At 41.0% G+C, this 15,798-nt stretch overlaps 1 protein-coding gene across 1 annotated transcript; it reads right to left on the bottom strand.

The window, feature by feature from the left end:
• Positions 1 to 2,911: 2,911 nt before the first annotated feature.
• Positions 2,912 to 12,508, bottom strand: LOC120292467. Its single transcript, XM_039310668.1, has 3 exons — positions 11,205 to 12,508; positions 10,342 to 11,102; positions 2,912 to 3,165 (listed from the first exon to the last, which is right to left on the bottom strand). The coding sequence occupies exons 1-3, from the start codon at positions 12,506 to 12,508 to the stop codon at positions 2,912 to 2,914; spliced, it is 2,319 nt and encodes a 772-aa protein (XP_039166602.1).
• Between the last annotated feature and the right edge of the window lie 3,290 nt (positions 12,509 to 15,798).

The raw sequence follows: 15,798 nt of genomic DNA, 5'->3' as shown, positions 1-15,798 counted from the left end.
GTGTTAACGCAGATTCTGATACATCTTGGTACTACCAAGATGAATCCTATAACTGCTACGATGTGCTTCGGATAAATATCCTATCTAAACTCCACATCGTCAGGTACAACTAAACGTCCTCGAAACCTTAGTGTTCCTTCATCAGAAATCTGAAAGTCAGCCTTTCTTTTCTCAGTATCCTCTTACAGAATCTTCTGTACATCTGGATATGTCGATTTGAGTAGCTTGATTCTAATCTAGACATCCGGTTCAATTCTGAGGTGGCCATAAGACTTGAAAGGTGGCCTACCTCAAACTTGAATATTGAATCTCGAGCTCTCTCGATTAAGTTCCACTCCTTAATCAATATATGAGCAACTAAAGACTTTCGACTCAAAGTATCGGCGACCTTGTTCGCCTTTCCTAGGTGATATATAATATCACAGTCGTAGTTCTTCAACAATTCCATCCATCGGCACTATCTCATGTTCAACTCCTTCTGAGAGAACTGGTACTCAAGACTTTGATGGTCCATGAAGATTTAAAAATTTTCTTCACACAAATAATGTCTCAAAATCTTCAGGGCAAAGATAATCTCCGCGAGTTCTAAGTCATGCGTCGGATAGTTCTGCTCATGAAGTCTCAACTAACGGGAGGCGTATGCAACAACTCTGCCATGTTGCATCAGCACGCAACTCAGTCCTCTGAGTGACGCATCACTGTAGATCCTCAAATCATCCAGTACCAGATGGAATCGTCAGCACATGTGTGGTGGTCAGCTTTTCCTTAAGCTCTTGAAAACTACTCTCGCACTTGTCTATCCATACAAATTTCTCTTCTTCTTTCAAGAGTTTTGTCAGTGGCGACGCTAAAGATGAGAATTCTTCCACAAACCATTTGTAATAACTTGTCAAACCCAGAAAACTCCTAATCTATGTCACTGTAGTCGGTCTTAGCCAATTAATCATAGCTTCTATCTTGCTCGGGTCCATAGAAACTCCTTCGCCTGAAATCACATGCCCTAAGAAAGCAACACGAGTTAACCAAAACTCGCATTTGCTGAACTTGGCATACAACTGATGGACTCTCAGTGTCGGTTGATCAAATCCATGAAGGCAGTAGGAGCATTCATCAACCCGAATGGCATCACTATGAATTCATAGTGACCATATCGAGTACGAAATGCTAACTTAGGAACATCTTCCTTCCTAATTCTCTGCTAATGATATCATGTCCTCAAGTCGATCTTTGAAAATATCGACGCTCCTTGCAACTAATCAAACAAGTCATTAATCATTAGCAATGGATACTTGTTCTTGATCGTTACCTAATTGAGTTGCCGATAGTCGATGCACAGGTGCAACGAACCATCTTTCTTCTTTACAAACAGAACCGGTGCTCCCCAAGGTGATGCACTGGGGCAAATAAATCACTTATCCAATAACTCTTGCATTTGTACCTTCAGTTCATTCAACTCAAATAATGCCATCCAGTAAGGAGCCTTAGAGATTGGCTCTGTCCCTGGTGCTAGCTCTATCACAAATTCTATCTCTCTTTCTGGCGGTAGACCTGGCAATTCCTTTGGAAAGACATTTGGAAATTCTTATACCACAGCAATGTCTTCCATTTTCAACTCCACAACTGTCGTATCTACGAGAGTTGCCAAGTAACCTTGACAACCCTTGTCTAATAAACGAGTTGCCTTTGGTGACGGGATCAGGACAATCAAGGGTCCTCCTCGATTCCCGACAAACTCGAAACTCTTACCCTTTAACGGGTCAAATTGAATCGCTTTGTGATAACAGTCCACTATAGCTTGTTGCTTGGTGAGCCAGTCCATGCTAATTATCAAATTAAAGTCATACATGGCTAGGACTAACAAGTCTATTTTCCCCACTCGCTCATCAATCGCTAACTTGCAACTAGAACAACCCAAAGCAGCAATCATTTTATCCTTCAATGGTGTAGATATGCAAATTGCCGACTCCAACAATATAGGACTTAATCCTAACAACTTAACATATTGCTCGACAATAAAGGAATGAGTTGCTCCTGAGTGGAATAAAGTGTAAGCAGGCTGGTCGTTCAACGAAACCATACCTGTAATCACGTCAGGCGCAGCCTCTGCCTAACCCTACGTGATGGCATACACTGTGCCCTGAACTAGTGGTCTCAGCTGACCTCCTTGCTACACGTTCTGTGGTGCATAACCCCTTATTTGACCCATCGGCGACGGCGGCGATGGTGGTAACTGAGGTTGTCCTCTTGGTTGCCTAGGACAATACCTAACTATATGACCCCATTGGCCACATTCAAAACATCCACCCGACCTAGATGGGCACAGGGCTGACCCGTGTTGTCTCCCACAAAAATGACAAATTTCATTCCTATTGGGCATTACCCTGCTAAATCCACCCTTCTGTTGGGCGAGGCTTGGAACCTACCCCTCGGCATAGGCCTCTTTCCTTGGCAAATTCCCTCTCGGTGAGTATTAAACCTCAATCTAGATGAGAGGACTTGTTCGTTCAGACTTCTTTCGAGCAGCTATGCTTGACGATAAACCTCTTGATAATTAATCAAATCAAACGGCACCAACGGTTACTTTAGCTCGCGTGTCGAAGGCCATCCTTGAACCTTCGAGCTTTCTCCTCGAGGTCTTCGATCAGTCTCGGAGCATATTGAGATAGCTCAGAAAATTTGACCCAATATTAGTCAACAGTCATTGATCCTTGACGGAGTCGCATAAATTCTTCAATCTTCTGCTGTCTTGTGTTCCTCAAGAAGTATTGCTCATTGAACACTCTGAGGAATGCATCCCACATCGGGACCACTCTTTTAGGAAACACTATCTCTCTAGCAACTCTCCACCAGGTGTTGGCATTGCCCTACAATTGATATACCGCTAGGGTTACCTTTTCTGCCTCTATGCACATCAAAGTGCAAAGGCTTTCTCCAGATCTTGTATCCACAGTGAGGCGGCCTCGGGGTCTCCAGTACCCAAAAGTCTTGGCGGACTCAGCTTTAAAAACCGCTCCACCAGCTTATGGATCGGTTTTTCTCTCTGCACCTCTATGTTCTTAGTTGGAACATCAACAAGCGCGGCAGCGGGTGCGGCGGCAGGTGCGGCAACGACTGCAGCCTTAGCGGCGGCGGCAACAACAACAATAGCGGTGGCTTGAGCGGCAGCTACAACAACGGCAATAAATGTGGCAGCTTGATCCCGGCCTGTTGCCTCATCAATTCTCTCATGGCATCCAAGGCCCGATCAATCCTTATGGTTCCTTGATCACCTAGGGCTGCAACCCCAACACCAACAGGAGGTGGTGCTTCGCCACTAGCACTAGCCGATGCTGGCGTTCTACCGCAACCTCCTCCATACCGACCCTAGTCGGCACTCTACCCCGAGTCACGGCCCTACTAGCCGTCTTGACAGGAGTTCTTGGCTCCTGGTCACTCATGGCTTCTTTATCTATTAAAGCCCGTTTCCAATTTTACACTGAATTAAAAAACAGAGTGACCTAAACAATAAGAAATTTTATCAATCAACTAACATTGACATGCGCCAGCATGAATTTAAAGGTCTTTCCTACTACTATCCCATAGTCCATCGCACCTTATCACTCAAGTCCCTAACCATTACTCTATACCACTTAAATAGGGATGTCACGCCCCAATCCTCGGGCACGCACTCATCCCTCACTTTAGTCGATTTAATAGCGACGTCTTAGGATGCATTGCCGACCCTTTCATTATAATACGCACATGGAAGCATATAAACAATCCATAGATGATAAAACAATGGGATAGAAAAGTAGGGCCAATTTTTCCACAACCTTTCAAACCAAACAAATCTTTTATAACAAACAGGTTTATTCACAACATCAAGTCACTTACAAAAGTACTGGCTTAACTAAAAAGGAACCGTCATATGACTAACAATTTAGACAGGTTTGCCGATTCTATTTCTTCCACCTTCCCAAACTCCGGGACTTCCGGTTCTCCACAACCGTCACCTAGGGACTTGAAAATGGTTATACAATAACCAGTGGGATAATGTTTCAGCGAGTTCTACCCCCTAAGACCCGATTAGGAAGCCAATACACTCTAAAGGCTGCCTAAGCACAACACGAGTCAGAGGACTTACCTTGGCCAGAGGACTTACCTTGGCCTCAGTTCCTTCCTGCAAGTCAGTATATATATCAAATATACACGATCACATCACATCACATCAATCAGATCGAATTATCGATTAATCGACTTAGTCGATTACATGTCACCACGACCTTTCCTTGGTCGGTACATTCAATATCATCTACTCTCCAAGAGGGTATGTCTAATCATCGATCCCACGTGCATTTTTCAAGTTGACATACTTAGTCACTGAGCCCATGTGCATTCTCCCGGTAGATATACTTAATCACCGAGTCCACGTGCTTTCTCCAAGGTGATATATCGAATCAATGAGCACACAAAGTATAACGTCCTTCTCCAAGATGACATCCTTAGTCATCGAGCCAACGTAGCATGGCATTCTTTCTCACATTCTATCATATCCGTTAAAATAGCCGTGTGTGGGTACATGGTTGGCCTTAACCAAAATATAACAATTTCACTTTCACAATTATTGCCACTTTATATAGCCCACCAAATATTTTTGGCGCTGTAGACCGACGCCCAGTAATTTTCCACTCAATTACCAAATTTATCCAATTGCTAGAATACATACCCACTCACACTAAGTTCATTCAATTTGCACAATCAGACACTCAATTAAAAAAACAGAGAGCACCACTGCAATCAGAACGAAATTCCGGTCGTCGGCTATCCTAGCCTAATTTCCGGAAAATAAATAAATAAATTAAATAACTCCGAAAATTATTAAATAATTACAATAAATCCAATTTAGGCCCGTAATGCCTAATTGGAAGCCGAGATGAGCCTAGAAAATTACCGAGACCCGTTCAATAAATAATAGAACATATCTACTTGCTAACTATGCTAACCATTTGCCTAACATACATCAATAAGTCTCTAATTTAATTACTCTAATCTAATCTATCCACCTAATTGTACTTAATTAAATCTAATCAACCGCTAAGCATCATTAGCATATTGAGTGAGGATTAGTGAGCAAAACTCATATGATTAACACGCGGGTCGGATCAAACCGACGGGAACGTCGCGGGGAATGATTCTTCCCAAAGCGGGCCTAGGGTCCGAGGTCGGGAACACCTCCAAAACAGACCTACAAGGCGGCTAGAAACCCACTTTTCTGCTTGCTAATTGGGGCTACAAAACAGAATAAATGAAGTTGATTTGGTGCAGTGAGGACAATGTTGGACCAATGGGGGACTTTGGCGGCTTGGAGGGCGGTGGCAACGGCTCACGGTGGCTGTAGGAGCTTCGGCTTGGCTCCACAGGTCATCGGACAGCAGCTGGACTGGCGTGAGGGGGCGAGAAGGGCGGTCGGGCATGCGGGCTGCTCGTGTGGATGGCGACTCACGGAAACGACGACGATGTGCGGCGGCAATGGCTCCAGGCGGTCCAGTGGCTTCCTTGCTGCCTTCCTTGGCTACTGGTGTGTCGATCAAGGCAAGGAGGAGAGAGAGGAATGGGGTGGCGGCAAGGAGGAGAGAGGGGAAGGAGTGAGGGGCAAGTTTGGCTTGGTGGGGTCTCCTTGGCCAAATCTTCCAAAGCCTTGTCCCCTTGACCATTTATGGCCATGCAACCTTCCTTGCCTCTCCTTAGGCCACCAAGGCCTCTCTTTGCAACCTTGAATTGGTCCAAAATGGTGGTGAATGGGGAGAGTTACGAATTTGCAACATTTTGGCTTCAATTAGACTTAATTCCTTTACAATCCAATCTCATTTGGTACTTGCAAATTCACTTGGCACTCAATTATCAAATTGATAATTTTCCTCATCAATAGATCCATCTTGCATCCAAATTTTGCGATCAAAAGCAATCCTTAGCCTTTTTTCTGAACAAAAACGGCCCTGCGACAACTTTTTCCTAAAAAGTCTCGGGTTTCTAAAAAATCTTCTGTGACTGAGTCGACGTTCCTAGAATTTATTGTGATATTACAGAATTTTCAATTTCTGAAATTGGACCTGAATTCGTGGTTAATTTCACTCGGGCGTTTTTAGCATAACCTAGGCTATCGGGTAGTTTTCAGAAATTTTTAATGCAAATGACCCGTGGTCGATTTTCTTTGAGCCATAATGAACCCACTCGACGCATTGGCGATTCTCGGTTGTCGTGAAAATCTCGAGGATTCAAATACGGACACAGGGTACTAAAACGACAAAAGAATCAGTTTAGGGCCAGTCGACGAGAATTTTCTAATTTAGTGGTGTCACCCACGACTAGTCACACATCTCAGTCGAGTCTACCTATCTCTGATCTCAAATTGATTCCATATTGTGAATTACTAGCCTCTAAAGATGAACACGGTCGAGATGTTAATTCCTAGTCGAATTCTCAAGTCTATTGCCTTGAAATTCCTTAATAGCTTCCCTGAATAGTTATCTCAAGAGTGATCAACTCTGAGAACAGCCCTATAGGCGTGTCGATGAAATGTTCGATTTATTCAATAGAAAACATGACTGAAAATCTGGGATGTCACACAATGGTCTCGAATGGACTAATATTTGCTAACACCGCAAAACTGACTATCGATCTTAAACGTGGGTCCTCTAAACGCATATCTCACGTGAGAGGAGTTTGTTCTAAAGTTCTTTAAGCACCTTAAATATTGAACTATAAGTCACCACTAGCCTTGTTTCCAGAGGTCAGCTAGATTACCCAATTGAGAGTTGAAAGTGCTCCCTCGATTTCCATAGAACCAGAGATCGAAAGTTCAGGGACTTGGGTTATGCTAATTGTTTCTACTAATGCCTTTTCGGTAACTAATTGGATTAATTGTTACCTAAAGTGGTCATCCATTTGTTCTTACATTTTCGTGCAATTTTTTGCAAAAGCATCATTAGGTGACCACATGTAGATGGTTCTTTTGAGCAATTTAACATGATATAAAAATAAAGCACACAATATATGAAATTGTGTTGTAAGAAGTAAACACCCAAATGAAGTAAAAGACAAGCTATTCTATGTGCATGAAAGAAAAATCCACAACTCATCGGGCGTTTAATACAATCTTGAATGAAAACCCAAGACATGGTTGTGGTAAATGATAAAATAAAATGGACCAGATAGGACATCGGTCGTGCCATCTTAATCACATGGGTTTTTCAGCCACCTCGTCCTCGAAACTTTTTGATATTCAAACTATTTAAAATACAATCCATGGCATACAAATGCACATTTCATACCAAAACAATCACAAACAAGTCACAAGTTTGGAATGGGCCTCGACATCGGCCTTTGGATATGCACACGTTTCGTCCCGTCCTAAGGCCACTAAAATTGATCAGAATGTGATTAATGATTATTGGCCATCCTTTGTGTTCAAACGATGGTCAATTTCCATTAATCCCTAAATTGAGGGTCTAGTTTTTCCTTTGGTACTCTCCACGTACATGCATCTATCCTATGCATACATCTAGCAAGCACATATAGAAGAAGTTAAGCATGCATTCAGACCAAATTGTCTTATTTCCCAAGCAACCAAGCAATGAGAGTGAGCCCAAGTAGGATCACTTGTTTATTAATTCTAGAATTCGGGGATTTAGTTTTGAAATCAATTGACCAAGAATGAACTCCTATTAATGCAATTTATATGCCTTTAGAAAGCTGAAATGTATGGATTAAATCTCAAGAACACCATTAAGCCCAATTCTTTTCCGTTTGATCTGAAAATTGCGAATTACCATGAAAGGTTCATGACTCGACCCAGTTCGGGTCCGGGTTTTGCAAAATTTGGAAAAAAATAGTAAATGACTCCGAAATGATGCGAAATTTTTGAACAGCTAGACAAGGGAATCAGCAACAAACTCTTAGTTTTGAGTTTCTAATAATTCCTAACAGATTTTTTCAGAAAATTCCATCTAAGGAAAATTGTCAAAACCGAAACAATTTTAGAGACAACTTAGAACTTGTCCGAATTATTTGCAATTAAGTCCTGCAAAACTTGTAATTAAATCCGAAATTTTGTGTATTTATAAATGCGTAATCGATAGAAGGTAATAGGAGGCATCTGACTCTTTTCGTAGAGTAGGTACTGACACTTGTACCGGTCCATGTAAATCTCTAATGTCTTTTATAGTTCTTTGTTAATTTATCTATTATGGTCCAATTATCTAGATAGGTAACGACTTCTTTGGTTGGCTTACACCATGCTGTGAAATAATGCCTAAGCTAACAAATCCTGCAAATCAAAAACACCACCATAATTCCTTCTAGAAGAATGTGTTGGTTGAAAGGTGCACAATTAAGTCTCGTACCCATGAATCTTTCATTCATAAAAATAAGATGAGCTCTCGCATCTTACTTGGCCGTATGCTCTGAATAGATTAGTGGCGGATCCTAAAGTAAAATCGAATTATATTATTAATTAATCAATAAACAAATTCGCGATCCATACAGTTCGGAGAACCTATGCGAGGCGTAAACGCCACATCGTGAGAGAAGCCATTTGCGCCTATTTACCAATCCACCAAATTCCAACTTGGAAGGATCGTGACAATGAGCACGGTGCGGTTCGAAGGAAAGTGGAATCAAACCGAACTTGTACCAAGATGGTATGGCATTGGAGGTACTGAAGACTTTGGCCCCTGGAGGATTCCCGTGTTATCTTCAGCTTCTAGTAATTAGCAGCAGACTTTCACGGTTTGCCATTTACCGAAGTAACTAGGTCTCTTCGAAATGCACTTAAAATAATATAGATCCAATCTTCAAAGAAACATATTGCTTTTCACAAAACCAATATATATTCTAGATTGTCGGGGAAAAAAAAGGAACAGGATAAAAGATTATCAAAGAGAACTGGAAATGGCTAAGCCGAATCTTTGGCCAATAAGACTCTCCTCCACTGTGCTTGCTTTAGACAAGCTTAAACAGAAGAAGAGGACCCAAAGCGTGAGATTCTGGGATGAGGATGTGTGATTCATGCAATTTTACTCGGAATGCACCACGGATAAATGCTCTATCAACCTTCATAGCCATGCCTGTACATATTTCTTAGCGTCTTTGGCACAATGAGGCGATATCGCAAACAAAATGGAGCTTTCAGGCAAAGTGCGTTCCTGGCTGACCATTTCGGCTCTGCCGTCACCTACTCTTGCCCTCATTCAAAGTGCTCTGATATGCTTTGTGACATGCCCAAAACGGTTGTCTAGGAAACGAATGTTGAGATGCATGCGAGTTGTATTAGAAAAGTCCAATATTAGAGAATTGGCATGATGTTAGATAGTTAATTTATTGTAGTTGGTTCATAACTCATTACCTTAAACTTTTGATTGAATGCGAGTCTAACTAAATTGGTTGAAGGCTTGAACTTGAGCCATTTCTTGGCAACTTCCTAGGTAAAGGTATGGGATTTTTACTGCATACTCCTAATAAATGGTATCAAATCCAATGATTGATTGGTCGCTAGCCTACTCACAATGTGTATTTGTGTTGGGTGAACATTTTTAATAAGGAATTGCGTAAACAGTGTGATTTCCATGGAGCTTTCATAGTTCAATCTGGTGAAAGAGACCTATGGTGAAGGTGGGCATTTGATGTAGCAACCAATCCCAATGGCAATCTTCATGGTTCGATTTTGAGAGAGAGAGAGAGAGAGAGAGAGAGAGAGAGGATGAAGGTTGTAGTGGTTGTTATTGCAATCCTCATAAGACAACAATGTAGAGATTCAAGTTCAAGTGGAGACATGCTAACGCGAAAGGATACCTGATTAAGGAAGAGTAGACCTAATACTAAAATTAAATGTGACGGAAAGATTATTGAAATACATATGTGAGCGAATATGAATCCAATTAGATATGTTGATAGATTTAGACTTAGCCTATCCCACAGCGATCTACTCAAGCGAGGTATGAGATTTCTGTCTATGCTCATAACATCATATACTCTAATATGTAAAAGTATGAACAAACAACCAAAAAAAAAAAAAAAAAAACATTACATATTGCCCATGCTCAACATAATACAATCTTAGAAATGCACAACCAGTTCGAGTCTTCAGCAATAGACCCTTGATAGAGCAACACATTACACTGCATAAAAAAATAGGTCATGCATCATGCATAAGAAAGTTTTCTAGAGTCTAACTAAGGATCGATGCAAGATAAAGGGACTGCTGCAAACATACACAACCATATAGCCATTTTACATAGTTGATTAAGCATTATATCATAAAATGAGGCCAAGTTCAGCTCCTCTCAGGATCATCATGTTACTCACCATCACGTGGATCTCTCGTAATGCCCGCGTGAGAGACCAAAACCCAAACGTGAGTCAAAAACTCGCCCCCAGAGGTGAGATACTTAGCATGAGCCCCTGTATCATTCGAAGGAGCCACATACAGCATCATATCCGCCCAAAAGTCAGCCAAGACCTTCCAAATTCGCCCCTCATCTGCTACTCCATTCACAAGTTGCATTCCTAGCCGCTTGCCTCTAGCTACAATCGTTTCCTGGCATTGTTCATCGTCAATGCTCGTTAGAATTTCAATCCTCTCTTTCATTGAACCCGAGGAACCTCTCAATTTTTCTCTGGCTTCACTGACAGCACGACTAAATATGTATTTGGTCCTGCAAGGGTGACCGGGAAGCAACTTCGGGGCGAAAACGACCAAATAAGCAAGATATTGTGATAGCTTAGCCGCTACGTCAAAGTTGTCTCCTTGTTCTGTGGAAGGTTGAGCGTGAGGCATTTTATGCTCACAGAAAGTGGTTGCTATGTGCCAGACCATTATAACATGGGTAGTTGTCTCAAGATTACATGCCCTTGAGAATTCGACAAACAAGTTGTGGAAATTCTCAGACAAGTCGTTGAGCCTCAAAGACGTTTGCCCCTTCTCCAAATACTTCCCTAGAGACCGAGCGATAGCCCTTTTCACTTCCTTAGACAAATTGGTGGGAGCAAGTTGTTTCTCACCCGTCCTTTTCTGGTCGAGATACGCAGCAGTGAGCCTATTATATTTCCACTTCGAAGGAGAATAGCTACATGATTTGAGGAGCGAGTATTGACGCAGTTGTCTTCACCAAGGCTTCACTAACCAAATTCGGCACATAATTCCGATCGACATCCCGGCACATCTGCACCTTTGCCACCGCTCGTTGCGCACATACTTGCATATGTATGTCACCTTTGCCCATTCCGAGAAAATCATTATGGCAAACTGTGTAAGCTCAACAACGAGGATTGACGTTATTAACACGAGGCTTACAACAGTAATACGCATGTCCTCCGTGACAAACGCATACAAGGGAACAAGCAGTGGAACCGCGACCAAAATGGGGAGTAGAAGCAATCTATGCACTGAATGACGCATATGGAGTTTCACTGGGTATTTGGTGAAGAACAAATCGAATAGAAATGCAAGTTCTACTTCGATGACTCGGAAAACTCGCTTGTAATCATTTTCTTTAGAAAGCATATGTTGAATCAAGCGCCGTAACTTGTTGTGAGCTTCTTGGGGCAACGAATAGCCAGTGAATCTTAGGCGAATGAGCTTGAAAAGCGAAAAAGACAGGCAAAGATCCTTGAGTTGGCCAGTCGGGTCTCCTCCGTTTCGACTTAAAAGTCTACCTTTGCAGTGCCAAACCTTCTCAACGGTGATAACTTCATCCGTCACCTCCAACCGTTGTCGATAGTAAGGTGCGTCCCCATCATGCCACAGAACTGCCTTTTGCCTCCATCTCGCTATTGAGCACCATGAGTGCACTTTTGCCTCTTCTGCCCCACTCACCAAGTACTTGTACCCGTGCATTGAAGCAGGATTTTCGTCACTTGAATCTCTCCCTTGGTGCTCGGTGCTCATGTAGTCTGCTATGTACCTGTCGTTCTTCTGCATCATAGAATTGCTTGCCAATTTCAAAGCTTGTGCTCTTCCGTCAAATTTCATGAGTAGAATGATGAAAAGAATGCACATTATTGGCCCATACAGGAGCACTCCGAACAGGATCTCATCTTGCAGGAACACATATGAAACGATTATCCAAATTGTCATGATGCATTTAGCAGCAGAGTCGACTTTAAATGACTTCCACCGTTCAATGTCCTCCATGCTGTGAGCAGTGTAGGAATCCACGTTTCCGAGAAACACCACCAGATAAGTTGCCCAGATAGGCAAACGCAGACTACAGAATTGAGCGTTTTGGATAAGGCCAAGTGTGTACGCAATGGCAGCGGGCGTAAGGGTATAGGCCGCAAATGCGACCATCGTGAATGTGCGGTTGCCACAGCGTCTCCTGAATGACCCAGAGACCCCAAGAAAGACTAAGGTTGCAGCAGTGATGGCCAGAAGTGCATCAATTTTTGCCATTTGGATCTCCCTATCTTCGTCAGTCATCCGACCGCAACGCTCTTTACGCTTGTCCATGAAGTTTTGAACAAGACTTTCCATCTCTGTTTTTTGTTTCTTTTCTATTTTATGACCTTCTGCTAACAACATGGAAGCGTTGATGAAGAAGATGAAGGATCTTTATACTTCTTTTATCGTGAAGAGGGGACGAATGTGCTGCGAAACAATATCGGTTATGCTCTAAGGTCCCTTTCAACTGATGCAGCTTTGGCCGAGTGCCGAGAAAGTAAGTTACTTTAACTAAGCAATCAGAGTCATTAATTTATTTTAGTGTAAATATAGAATACTTGGGTATACAATTTGTTTTTCTCCCAAGTGGTCACCCTTCCACTCAGGAAGAGGGAGATAGGGAGTTTGACTCCCCGCCTTCTCGAGGAGACTTAGGGGAGAGCACATGAGCGAGGGAGTAAAGTTTCGCAACCTACGCATAGTATATAGCACACACGGTGACTTATAAGATAAATATAGGATGGGACCAAACCAAAAGAAAAAAAAAGATCCTAATTTTGCTTACGCACATTCACCAAAATTGGGACTGATTGTTGCGATAATTCTTGAAATACCAAGAAAGAATGGGCCATATTTTCCTTGTCCTCAAATCAAACCTCTTACTAATAGGTTATATAAACATAAACATCACCCACAGATAAGTTTAACGAGAAAAAGCACAAGAGAGGTCCACATTTATAACTAATCAATCAGAGGTCTAGTGAGTGACCCAAAATAATTTATTTACGAAATGAATACCTCGTTTATTCGATTGCACCTGCAAATGGAGCTATCAACGTAAAAGAAAATGATAAAAGAACATTACTCTAAACTTTTGCAAAAGTGAAACCTTATTGAGTTTCTTTTTCGTCCAATAGTATTCTTGGACAAATGATACTAAAAGTATTATAATTTTCATACGACATTTACTTTATACCAAAAATTCTCGCTGGATCATTTTGATGCAACTTTTGTAAAAGAAAAAAACTATTACTTAAGTGTTATCTTTGATTTGAAACGTTGAAAATCTGATATGATAATATTTTATCATTTTTTTCTGATTGATGTGGCTAACTAATGCTCCAAATCAACATTAATATCCGTATACAATGTTGTTCAATATGTTTGCCTCTAATTTAAAAAAAAAGTCAAGCCATTTCCCCTCTTCTTCAAACCCTAATTCAGACCTGGCAATTTGGGGCAAAATCAAAAGCTGAATCTTGCAATGACGAGTAGGAGTAGGACAAGCGACTCAAGTTCATTTCAACAAGATGCAAAATTTTCAGGTCGAGCAATAGAGGTGAATAAGCGAGATTTAGGCAAATTTTTTCTTGTTGCGTTATCACCTCTTTCTTCTCATCTTTCTCGCTTCACTTTCGACGAAGAGCCTCCTCACGCCATACTTACATCCAAATTAGGGTGTTTTGCCACATTCTCTTAGCTCAAGCTCGAATCTTCTGTTTCTAAGCTTCGCTATGAAGTGATAGTCCATCAATGGCGATCCGTTGGTCCTAAGCCTTATGCTCTTGTTGCTTTTTGGGGGAGAAGAATAGTGCAAATACCATAACTTTTATACGGCATTCACTTAATTATCATAATTTTTTTTTTTCGCTCACTTAAGTATTATGTCGGAGTAAAATCAATTATTTGAGTGATATTTCCAGCAAATCATGCTACGTGGATTTTTTTTTATTAATTTCCCATCCTACATGGATTTTTTAATGTTTCCAATTTTTTTATCTATTTATTTATTTATTATTATTATTATTATTTTTTACCGCCGGTGAAGGTCACCGACAACCCTCGCCCTCGGCGGGCGGGGCCTAAACAAGGCCATCACAACTAAGCCGGCCGTGAGCGAGGCCACGAAGGACCTCACCAAATCTAGGTGAGGTGGCCTCACCCAATCTAGCGACCCTCACCGGCCCTGAAAAAGGGTAAAAAAATATTTAAAAAAATAAAAATATATATATACATAAAAAATAAAAAAAAATATTAAAAATTTGTTTATGTCAACGTCGTGAAACCACATAGGTCGATTGGAGTCCACGTTGGATTTTCTAGCGAGACAACTCATAGTGGCACTTAGGTGATCAATTTTTCAAATTTATGGCACTCGATTAAGCAAAAAGTAAGTTATGATATTCAAGTGAACACCGTACAAAAGTTATGGCACTTGCACTATTCTTACCCCTGCTTTTGGGTTCTACTCCTTCAGCTCCAATGTCTTCGCTTGAGAGTGAATTCTCAGTTTAGCGTTTGCTTGCAGACAGAGAGAGAGAGAATTCCTGAGTTCTTTCACTGTGCTGCGTTGTTTTTATTCTTATAATATGTGGACTCTTTTATAAGTTTTGGCACTAAGGCAAGTGTTGCATGAAAGTTATGATACTTTTCATGTCTTTTTTGGTGAATTCTTGGACTATTTCGTTCATATTGATCCTGCCATTTGAAAAATAAACGCCTACAAATATGCTGTTATCACAAGGTCAGACTATCAGGGAGTTTGCGAAAGGGGAGCTTCCGTCCTCCAACGTGCTTCAAGCGTAAGGGAAAAAGAGTTCATTTACAATTTCTACACCAAAAAACGAGGGTTGAATCTACCTGTCATGTGACCTAAAAAAAAAAAAAAAAAAAAAAAAAAAAAAAAAAAAAAAAAACCTATCTGGTTTGCCTTGACTTTGGTCTTTACTGCAAAATGGCTTTGAGAAGGGGAAAAAACAGAGAAGAAAATAAGCACACTCTTGAATCCACCTATCTTGGTCGATGTGGCCTTGATTCTGCACTTATTATGACCCAATGTTGATGTTTGGTTTGCACACTACTTGTGAAAATTGAGACCGCGATTGTTTGTTGTTGATTGATTTGTATGTTTATGTATCTAGGATTGGGGAGCATTGGAGTGTGAGTGTTCAAGTGATTGTAATATTCTTTGTCTCAATTATAGTGGAACCATCTTGTTGATCTTTCCTCATGGATTAGGCATGCAGTCAAACTACGAAAATCACCATTGTTCCAATTTGAAATCTACAATTTATTTAGTTCTCGAATTATTTCATTTGTTTTGCACTTCCACGCTAGTCATAGCGAATTGTATTAGAGTCTTTGGCAATTGATGATTGATTATTCTGGAAATTTTATCAGGAAGATTGTCCAAAAAATCTTAAACCTATTATACAACGGCCTATTCAATCCTAAACTTTTGAATTTGTCCAATTTAATCCTAAAATTTTTAACGATTTTCCAATATGGTCATTCCGGCCAAAATATGACAGTATAAAAGGTTTAAATCACCAAAAGTTCAGAGACCATATTAAACAAATTAAAAATTTGAGGACGACATTACA

This window comes from Eucalyptus grandis, chromosome 4, assembly GCF_016545825.1.
Source record: "Eucalyptus grandis isolate ANBG69807.140 chromosome 4, ASM1654582v1, whole genome shotgun sequence".
Taxonomy (NCBI): domain Eukaryota; kingdom Viridiplantae; phylum Streptophyta; class Magnoliopsida; order Myrtales; family Myrtaceae; genus Eucalyptus; species Eucalyptus grandis.
The sequence above is the reverse complement of the archived record's forward strand: the minus strand, read 5'-3'. Positions and strand labels throughout refer to the sequence as shown.

Excerpts from the sequence above, each read along its gene's own strand:
- LOC120292467 (XM_039310668.1), bottom strand. The coding sequence starts at position 12,508 with ATGGAAAGTCTTGTTCAAAACTTCATGGACAAGCGTAAAGAGCGTTGC. Across the intron at positions 11,103-11,204 it reads CGCAACGAGCGGTGGCAAAG|CTATTCTCCTTCGAAGTGGA; the intron begins GTGCAGATGTGC and ends CAAATCATGTAG. Across the intron at positions 3,166-10,341 it reads TACGAGAGATCCACGTGATG|CTGCCGCTCAAGCCACCGCT; the intron begins GTGAGTAACATG and ends CCGTTGTTGTAG.